Raw genomic sequence first — 11,154 nt, forward strand, 5'->3', positions numbered from 1 at the left:
TTACTCTGCTCTGATTGGTCAGTCTGTTGTGATCGGTTTACTCTGCTCTGATTGGTCAGTCTGTTGTGATCGGTTTACTCTGCTCTGATTGGTCAGTCTGTTGTGATCGGTTTACTCTGCTCTGATTGGTCAGTCTGTTGTGATCGGTTTACTCTGCTCTGATTGGTCAGTCTGTTGTGATCGGTTTACTCTGCTCTGATTGGTTCGTGCTGGAAGTGCAACTGGAATTACCGACGACTCGTTTCAGGCAGTTCAGAAATTATTCTTTCTTTTGGGAGTCAATAACTTAATTTATCTGCACTTTAATCTTTGAAACTTTGCAGACCTTTACATTCACAAACAACTAAATTACACACTTCATGAAAGTTAATGTCAAAAAAGCAAAATGGGTCTCTTTAAAAGGCAGCTTAATGCTGCTGTCTACCTCTGGAGAGTGGAGACACCTGTGAGGGCGTGTGTTTGGACAGCAGCTTGTAACATCATTCACTGTGTATCTTTGATTGAGGTAAAACTGCTCAGACATCAGAGAGATAAACCAGAGAAAACAGACCAGACCTTTGATTCAGGAGAACAAAAAAGGTCCCCGTTAATTTAGAGCTTGCCGAATCTCCGAACAATAGATGGAAGGAACTGCACACAAACATTTACTCTATACATAGACAAAGGAAACACAGCGGCAGAAATCTACGCATGTCAGATCAACAAACTTTACGCATGGATGTTTCTGCCTTATTTGTTGTCTTACTGTATATGGAAAAGAATGTGGTAAACAGGATAAATGTGAGATATCTGGAAATCCCATATAACAAGTAGTAAATCCTGTCTTGTATTCAGAATCAGGAAAACATTTCATGTCACCTGACTGTACACAGTTAGCTCTGTTCCTCTAACTCTACTCACATTCGTTACAGTTTTGCAGAGTTACAAAGGGCTGATATTTAGTCCAGTATTTCAGTGTTTGTTTCTCTCAGCTCTGTGTTTGTAGCACACTTCATATTCAGTACAACATCACTGTTACTTCTGTGGTATGACTTAACTTTATAATTCACCCATAAATGAAAGTACTATCATCATTTACTCACCCTCATTTCGTTTGTTTAATTTAGGCTTTTATTCATGCAGAAACATTGATCAATGCACATAGACACAGCAAATCAAATATGTTCAAGTTCCCCTGTGGTGTAAATCCAGCTTTTAATGTTGTTTATGTGTCTATGTGGTGTTTTTAATCCGCTTTAAGACAAACCATGTGTAAGTTTGCGGTCCTACCCCAAAGCAACAAATAAAATAAAATTCCTTATCAAAATTTATAAGGAAAGACAAGTACTTTGTTTAGGCTTGGCTTGTAGGGAATTCCAAACCTGCGTATATTCTAACGCACATAACTATAGAACCCATTCTAAATGCGCATGTGACCGCCATCAGCGTTTCTCACAGGTTCGCGTTTAAAGTCTGTGTAGAGGGAATGGTGTCGTCTTAGCGGCCCCTAATTTAATAACAAATGATCATTGCGACGGAACCAAATCAATTAAAACTAACTTTAGATGGAAATAACTTAACTCTGCTGTAAAGCCGAAACAATCTCTGTTACCTTAAATTATACGCTTATCTCTGTAAAGCTGCTTTGAGACAATCTACATTGTTAAAAGCGCTATATAAATGAAGATGACTTGACTTGACTTGACTAAGTTCATAAATCGACAGCATTGCTGAGTATTTCCTCCTTAAAACTGCAGTGAACCAAAGACAGTCTCAAACACACGCTTTGAAATCGCTGGTGTTTCTGACATCACAAACTACCTTGTAACCAATCAGATCAACGTGTGATCGTCAACCAGTGGATCTCTGAGCTGAGCGAGTGAGTGGAGGCGGGGCTCATTTGCATATTCATAGAACCACGCATACTAAATGAGGCAAGGGTGTCGAGTTACATTCAAGATATTTTAAGGCATGAAGAAAATAGCTTCCTTTTTTCCTTAATTTTTTTTTCCATGGAAAAAAGCAAACATTTAAATGTCATTTTGGTGATCAAAGAGGAGTTTTAGGGGATACAATTATTATTGACTACAGGCAGGGTGACTTTAAATAGAAGCTCAAATGCTTCACCCATGACAACCACTGAGGTTTGTTCTCGCTAATCAAGCAAGCATGTGCGTTGATCAAAACCCAAATTAAATTAAAGCTGCAAGCAGCGATGAAAAGGGCCCTCGCACCCCTGCCACCGCCACCCGGCACCTTTAGGAAAGGCCTTAAGATTACACTCACCAAATTTGAAGAGGATCAGATCAAAACTGTAGGAGTTTGTTAAAGTACAACATCAGGAAATGGCAAAAACTGCCCAAAATCTGACAGGAAGTTCAAAATAACTGACTTCCTGTTGTGTTTAGGGCTATGCTCCAAGAGACTTTTTTGTAGGTATTGGGTCTTTACATGTGTGTACCAAATTTCATACCTGTACGTGAAACGTCGAGCCGGGGCAAAATGTAGGGGCAATAAGTAAGCCATTTTGCCCCACCCAATTTTTAAAACCACATCACACGTAAATTGTCACCACTTCTGAAGCGTGTGCAAAGTTTCATGATTTTTCGAGCACGTTTTGTATTTGCCACACTTCCTGCTACCAGCAGGTGGCGCTATTGCTATAATCATAATGAGCATTGGCATGTGTTCAGGACAGGACTCTTATCAAACATGTGAAGTTTGTGGCAGATTGAAAATTGTATGCCTGAGTTACTGCAGGCTGTCTGTGGTTGCCTAGCAACATCAGAACTGCAAGCAACATTAATATTGAACTTATCTGATCATGCATATATCACCAAAAGGCCGAAATTGGGTGAACTAGTGCAAAAAATGCCCGTGCAAAATCAGTTTTTGTGTGTGTTTTTAGTAATTGTTGGTTTGGTGTGTGCTCATTGTTACAATTACACAGCAAAAGTTCAGTGACATTTTTATTTGTGCATGGTAAAAAGCACACAGTGAACTCCGAGAAAACGCTATGCTTGAGCAAACAGTTTGTGAATAGGCAACTACAAATGATGCCCGTGAAAGAGACTGTGAACGCATTGAATAGGATATGTTTAGTTGGTGAATAGCATAGGCTACTATTACACAGTAGCGACAACGTTAAGCGCACCAGAATGAAATATAATATTCAGAAGTAAACACTAACAGCATAGCTGACTTACAGATTCAGTTTACATCCACAAATGAATAAGCACCTCGATTCAGGGAGCAGTGCAAAGTGCCCGTGCAAAATCAGTTTTTGTGAGCTGATCGCCGTCAAAAAAGTTCAGGAGATATTTCTTGCGATGGCAATATGATCAAAAATAACTTTATATTGATTCAATGGATTAATAGCATTTAAAAAAAAAAAAAAAAAGTCATGAATTTATTGCATTTTTGGGAAAAAATAATCCGTTTTTATAATAAATCTTAAAAAATTCAAATCCAGATTTTGATTTTCAATGTTGTTATAACCTAAAGATGCTATGTGAAAGTTTGAAACAGAAAATAGTGGTTTTCACACATTTAGTGGTTATCTCACATTCGAGAGATATGCGAATAACACACAGACAGACAGACGGACGTTTCTGTAATTTATAGATAGATGGATTTATCACGTTCGGGAACCAAACTATAATATTCAGAAGTAAACAGTGTAGCTGACTGAGTGTTTATGTCAGAATGTTTATTTTTAAACCACAACCTTCTTGGGGCTTCTTTGACCGATACAACTCTCTAATGTCAGAATGTTTATTTTTAAACCACAACCTTCTTGGGGCTTCTTTGACCGATACAACTCTCTAATGTCAGAATGTTTATTTTTAAACCACAACCTTCTAAAAATGATATATTTAACGATATCTTTTGCATTTCTCATCCAAACAATGTCAAACTTGGCACTGCACTTACTCGTGCCCGTGGCAAGACACCTGTCGAGTTTGAAATCAATCGGACTAACGGTTCGAGAGATATGCGAGGAACAGACACACACACACACAGACAGACAGACAGACAGACGTTCCTGTAATTTATAGATAGATGTTTGTCAGGCCGCCGAGGGCACACCCTTCGACGAAAACTCTAGATCTTCGCAATTTAACGTCACAAAGGCCTTAAGATTACACTCACCAAATTTGAAGAGTATCAGATCAAATCTGTAGGAGGAGTTCGTTAAAGTACAACATCAGGAAATTACGAAAAATGCCCAAAATCCAGGAGGAAGTTCAAAATAGCTCACTTCCTGTTGTGTTTAGGGCTATGCTCCAAGAGACTTTTCTGTAGGTATTGGGTCATTACATGTATGTACCAAATTTCATACCTGTACGTGAAACCAGGAGCCGGGGCAAAATGTGGGGGCAATAATTTACCGAATTTGCCCCCCACAATTCTGAAAACCATATCACACGTAAATTTTCACCACTTCTGAAGCGTGTGCAAAGTTTCATGAGTTTTCGAGCATGTTTAGGCCCTCTAAAAAGCGATTCACTTTGGAGAAGAAGAATAATAATAAACGGAGCAAAAACAATAGGGTCCTCTCACCATCGGTGCTCGGGCCCTAATTATCATATAAAGAGGTCTTGTCTCTTCAGACCGTATGTTTTGACACATGAAAAGATTTGGTTGTGTGGACTTTCAGTTGATGGACACTGATATCCTGATTTGCATTTTGAATACCAAAATGAGGTTGAGTAAATGTTGACAGAATCAAAACTATCCCTTTAATTGGACTCAAATTAAAATAATAATTGGTTTTAAAAGTATGAACATTTACCAGATGCCAGCAGATTATTGAGGCCTTCTTCATACAAGGGGTCGACAGGTGAGTCTCTGCCGGTTTCCCAGTCCATATCACCCATTTCACTCTCGCCGTGACCGCTGTCTTTAGTGCTCAGCCAATCAGCATCCTGAGCCCCTGACCTACAGCACACAACGACAGTACAGCCGTCAGAGCGTTTCAGAAACATGTTCAGCATCACAGTGAGGGAAAGAGCTCAGAAAGACATAGTAAGATGTTTAGAAAAATGAAGCATGAATTGGACATAGGGCTAATCTGTATTATGTGTAGTATAGATTGTATTATGGTATTTTTAACATGGTACCTGGATACTATTTAGACACATCCATGATGGAATATTATGGTATTCATTGTAATACTATTTAAATATGGTATATTGAAGTACCAGGTACACTGTACCATGGTGCCGGCACAATACAGTGAAACAGGTACGATTATCTCTAATATCAGTTAACTAGTCTACTCACAGCTGGGATTTTTCTGTGAGCTAACATTGAAACTCAAACAATACAGCACACAGCAAAAGGAAGTGACTGTGCTGTCTTTGTTTTCAGCAAGCCCTGTCTTGCACTGATGAATCACAGTCTATCCTGGATTCTGAATGAACATAAATGAAATTCATAGAAACAGTAGTGGATTCTGCTGGATACTAATCAGAAGACAAACAGGGGCTGATCAGACTCCTCATTCTCACTGACTGATCCCAGACAGCAACGTAGAGTCGGCCCAGATCCGGCCCACATCTGGTACAGGTGGTGATTCCACACGACCCGGATGTGGGCCGGATCTGGGCCGACACTACCTGGTAAACAGATCAACTTCTAAGATGGCTATTGTGATAGTTTGGTTATTGTGGTATTGCTTTGTGTTCTGTGTTATTTAGTCAAGAGTTGTATAAATAAAGTCAAAAGGAAGTTAAAAAGGTTTACCGGCCAGTTCTGTGTGAATACTTGTTTCCTCGGAAATTTGGTCGAGGCTGAAGTTGTCCCTGATGCAAAAGAGACAGGAGCTGAGACACCTGCTGTAGGATTAAAGAGACACAACATTTATCATTTATTACGTATATGGGGGAACTTATCACATAACTCACTTTAATCTATTATATATAATAAAAATCAAAGACAATTCACAGTTAGTCATGTCGCCAAACAATTTGTGTGTTCAAGATGTCTGAACTACCACATATCCAATGCATGGCAGGTTTGAAGGCCATTTGGTTTTGGTAGAATGTCATAATTCACAATATCATTTTTGTTTGGGTTTCACTTAATTTTGATGGTCCCTTTTGAACATTCTGTTGACTATAAGTAACGTTGCTCCTACATGTGTACTACTAACTCTCATTAAGGTGTTAGTAGAGTATTAGTAGAGTATTAGTAGACTGGTAGGGTTCGGGTTAGAATACGCTGACATGTAGTTACAAAGGTACTTATAGTCAGTAGATTGTCTGTTGAAGAGCATCACAATAAAGAGTTAGCAGATATTAAGCAGACAGTCTACTAATACTCTAATGAGAGTTAGTTGGCATGTAGTTGCAACGTTACTTATAGTCAACATAACGCTCGAAAGGGACCATCAAAATAAAGTGTTACCTTTGTTTGCCAGCCTCCATTAAGCACTCTGGGATGGGAAAATGGGTTAGAGAGATTGTTAAGTTGTTAAGGACAGGAAGCTGTTTCTACACAGGGTCTATTCTTCTAGAGGCTGTTTCCTTCCAGGATGCACAGAAGAAACCCAGCCTTGGCTGCGAGGACCGGCACCGGTGACATTTCAACCCCTTTCCTCTGCAGCCGCCACAGGTCTAATTTGCCAACTGGGCCAAGTGAGTAAGGGAGGGTGGATTAGAGAGGAGGAAAAGAGAAAGGGGTGGAGGGAGGTCAGGATCCACGCTCTTCCTGACTGGCCCCAGTATTCACGTGAGGGCTCAAACCCGTGCCAGGACCTTTTGTTCTGCTGAACACTTTGGTAGAGGTAAGCATCTGGGCGGACCCAGACCCAAAGGATACAGCGTTTGACTAGCACAGCACTTTTGGGTATTTTGAAATATTAGCTGGTGAAAAGTAGTTATTCTCACTTTTCTTTTTGAATATTATGAGAATCAGATCAGTTCAAGCTATTTGTTGCTGACTCCCTCCAGCCCATACATGCCAGAGAAGTATAATGTTACTGTGCAGAAGTATCATGGACCATGGAATCTGTATTTTCTTCTCACATTCAGTGGGACTCTGTAATGTGATAACATTGAGGATTGGCAGTGTTTTCTCCTGAGGCATATTAAAGGTTTAAGTTACTGTGTGACACTGAACTGTTTCTGGATACACTTCATCATGCCTCCATCATCTGTCAGCTGTCCCCTAAGGCTGCTATAGATATGGGCCGGTACAACTCCAGAGTGGGAAAACTATCATCTACTTGAGCTTATATGAACTGGAGTGCCTTGAAATAGCCTTCAAAGTAGAATGTATTTTCATATCTGAAATGTAAAATAACAGTAAATTAAAAAAAAAAATTCTCTTACTTGCACCTCCGGTGAGGCAGAGGACAGTTCAATTGAACCGTTTTCTGCAAAGGCCGCCATAGAGAGCCGAACGAGATTCCTCAGGATCTGCCTGTGGTCTGACTCTTCCATCCGCCCTCTTCTTTCTGTGGTCTTTGGTCTCCGTAATGTGGCCTGATTACTAGGAACCGAAGCCATTGTTTGTGAGGGGTCCATGTTCATGGGCTTGACTTCGTCATTTTTGTTTCGTCTAAGTGTGCTGGCCTGTGAGTTTGCGAAAGAAGAGGAGGAAGAATTTCTGGTCTTTTGCAGGGTTCGATAGGGTGTTCCTGGGTTATAGGGAAGTGTCCCGTTCCACTCTATGCTCCCAGGCTTTCTGAGTATCTTGCTTTGAGTGAGTGGTGGGTTCCCATCCATTTCCATATGAGCTTGATTCTGAGTCATGCGAGCAAGGGTTGGTGTAAGGGTAAATTGGCCCTGTGGACTTAGTTTTTCCACTAAGGGTGATGCAGATGACAATGCCTCAGCTTCATCTTCTTGTGGGGTTTCTTTACGACCCCGAAGCGCCGGTACCAACTGGATGTCAGTCTTGCGAATGTGCTTTTGAGGCCGTCGTGGGTGACGGGTGTAGGTTGACTCAGCTTGCCTACAGTTGTAAGCACGGTTATCCCGTTTGTGAGGATGACAGAATGTCTTGGCCAAAGCAATGGCTATAAATAATACGAGGCAGGTTGATCCAAGGCAAATGGCCAAAAGCATTGTAGAACTGTACTTGGCCTGGTTATCGTGAGACAAGTTCTTCAGGTGGTCACGAAAGTTGATGAAAGTTACTTCCAAAGCGGTTCTTGTGCTAAGCATAGGCGTTCCCATATCAGATACCACTATGCCCAGCTTAAAAGTTCTGCCGATCAATTCTGTGGCATTAGATGTGTTCACGTAAAGCTCCCCAGAAGCTTTGTCAAGAAAAAATATGTTAGAAGGGTTGCCATCTGTTATTCTAAAACTGAGTCTTCCATTGAGACCAGAATCTGGATCACTGGCCCGAATGGTAGTGGCCAGAAAACCTTCGGGTTTATTGAGGGAAGAGTAATTTCTTGGTTTGTGGAAGTTATCCTCCACGGCTTTATCTCCAAGTTCAGTCACAATCTCCCCTTTGTCCACATTCACTGGGACATTTAGCAATGCAACTCCCTTCTTGGGAGGTGGCTCATGGATTGTGGGGTAATTGTCATTAACGTCCTGTACCTCAACCAGCACTTCTGCACTACTGGTCTTTGGTGGGTATCCTTGATCTACAGCCTCAACAATAAATGAGTAGGAACGGGATTCCTCAAAGTCTAATGATTGCTGGACAGTCACGGCCCCACTGCTGGGGTGGACGGAGAAAAATGCGGTTGGTGTCCCTAGGTCATTTGACTCTTTAATGGAGAATGATACCCTTCCACTGAGGTCCAGGTCATCATCATGTGCCTCCACAGTCAAGAAATGGGAACCAGGTGTGTTGTTCTCTTTGAGGACACTCCGGTAGTGACTTTTGGTAAACATTGGTGCGTTATCGTTTTCATCCAAAACATGGACAGTCATGTGCTTAATGCAGGACAGAGAAGGATCACCACTGTCTTGCGCTAGAAGAGTAAGGTTATATTCCATCTGTCTCTCACGATCCAGAGTATCATTGGTTACAATCATGTAATTGTCTCCATGGATTTGTTTGAGTCTGAAGGGGCCAGATCCACTCAGAATGTGCACTCGTATCTGCCCGTTTGCCCCAGAATCGGCATCAGATACCATCACGAGCGCAAGGAAAGTTTCATTTGGTGCTCCTTCTGAGACTGTTGCAACAGGGGAATTTTGTGGATTCCATGTTATGTGTATCCGGGGAGCATTATCGTTGACATCTCGCAATTTGACCTGCAACTTGTGGTGGGATGGGTTAGCATTGGGCCCCAGATCTCGAGCTTGAATGTCTACCTCATACACATTCTTTTCTTCAAAATCTAAAGGGCCTTGTAAAGTCAAAGCACCTGTTTTGGGATGGATGCTAAATAGTCTTTGCACTTCCAGTGGGACATGTTTACTAAGGGAGTACTCAACCTCTCCATTAGCACCTTGATCAGGGTCTGTAGCGCGGAGATTGATGACTATCGTCCCACGGACTGTGTCCTCCGCTAGCTCAATAACTGTTGGGGCCTCCTCAAATACAGGGCTATTGTCGTTGGAGTCGAGAATCGTGACTATAACTTTTGTGCTGCCTGATTTTGGTGGGTTTCCGTTGTCCCAGGCTGTCAGAACCAGTTCTAAAGATGGCTGCAACTCCCTGTCCAATTCTTTGATGACCACTAGTTCGGCCTGCTTGGCCCCTCCAGAGGTTCGGACATCCAGAGCAAAGTGCAGGTTGGAGGACAGGGAGTAAGTCTGCAGGCCGTTCTGTCCCGAATCTGGATCTACAGCGCGGTCCAGAGGGATGCGCATTTTTAGTGAGGCCGTCTCCGAGATCTCCACCTCCTGCACAAGACTGGGAAAGACTGGGCTGTGGTCATTAAGGTCCATCACCTCCACATGAACTGAGAGGAAATGCATAGCACCACCCTTTCTGTAGAGCACACTGAAGGCCAGCTCACAAAGTTCTTCACCCGAGCATAGCTCCTCGCGGTCCAGCCGGCCAAGTGTTGACACGGTACCATCCCTTAAAGCAACTGTGACCGGTGGGGCGTGTCCGTGCTGCACGACCCGGAAGTTTTCCAGTGACCCAGTCACCCCGCGCTCACGTAGGTCATCCGGCAGACGACCCACCCGAGTCCCTGAGGGCTGTTCTTCCCAGACACGATATTGGATAATGAGCGGAGCGGAGCCCATATTGTGGGCGTAACAGGGCAGACACTCAATAAGAGCTGCCAGAAGGAGCCAAACCTGGAGCATGACTGTGTGTGAGGTTTCCTATTTCCTTTTACGTGGAGTCAGATGTGTTAAGCACCTAGATAGGCATTCTAATGCATCACAAGACATCTACAATTCACAAAAGATATTCAAAAAACTATACACCATTACCTACTCTGTGGTTAAAATGAAATACTAAAAAGTAGAAAAATGCTTTACAGATAATTAATGAAGAAAACAGTACCACCACAACCAGGTACTCTATAAATTACCATTTACAGTATTATAAAAGTCACAAAAATTTGAAAATGATATCATTTTATAGTTACTTCACTTCATAGAAGTGTTACCCGTAAAACTGAATTTTACTGATATCAATGGACATGTTATTTAATACAAATATTAAACAATAAACAATCATGGTAACATTTTGATCACTATTCACACAACAAAACCACTTTCATGAAAGATTATTTCCAGACCCTTCTGATTTTTAAATAGAGCGTAAACCAAGCCAATGTTATTCTAAAGCACTACTCACTCACACACAGCTGCTGCTTCCCGGCTCAGGACTAAAGTGAGGATCTGTGGAGCTGGGATGGCTCGTTGGAGGGGGAATGGCCTGCGAGTCGATGACAGACGTCGAGGGAGGAGTGTGCAGTGTTAACTCCACCCGTCTGTAGCAGTGAGTCTGGAATCAGCGGTGGGCTTTTAGCGAAACATGATCCCACTTCTTTCATTCACTGCCTCTAGCTCTTCACACATCTGACTTTACTCCTTTTCCAAACGGTCTAAATAAACACAATAAGAGTCGTAGTGTCTGGAATCTGTCGTCAGTGTTGAAGCAAACCTAAGGTGAGACCCTCAGGGGCCCTGAACACAAAAACAAGGCCTGGATCTGAACTCTGAGAGTGCTGATGGAAAGTCCAGAACCTGTTGCTGCTATCACAAACACAGATAGTCTTATGACACACTTCAACAA

At 42.1% G+C, this 11,154-nt stretch overlaps 1 protein-coding gene across 1 annotated transcript in view; it reads right to left on the reverse strand.

The window, feature by feature from the left end:
- pcdh12 (protocadherin 12) overlaps positions 1 to 10,746 on the reverse strand; it is a 24,276-nt gene extending 13,530 nt beyond the window's left edge. The window contains exons 1-3 of the mRNA XM_081383203.1: positions 7,317 to 10,746; positions 5,728 to 5,819; positions 4,775 to 4,920 (exon numbers count right to left, since the gene is read on the reverse strand). Of these exons, the coding sequence (XP_081239329.1) occupies positions 4,775 to 4,920; positions 5,728 to 5,819; positions 7,317 to 10,214 (3,136 nt within the window). The 5' untranslated portion in view covers positions 10,215 to 10,746. The remainder of the gene's footprint in view (positions 1 to 4,774; positions 4,921 to 5,727; positions 5,820 to 7,316) is intronic.
- Positions 10,747 to 11,154: the final 408 nt, after the last annotated feature.

Source organism: Scardinius erythrophthalmus (genome assembly GCF_964197995.2).
Source record: "Scardinius erythrophthalmus genome assembly, chromosome: 13".
In the NCBI taxonomy this organism is placed as follows: domain Eukaryota; kingdom Metazoa; phylum Chordata; class Actinopteri; order Cypriniformes; family Leuciscidae; genus Scardinius; species Scardinius erythrophthalmus.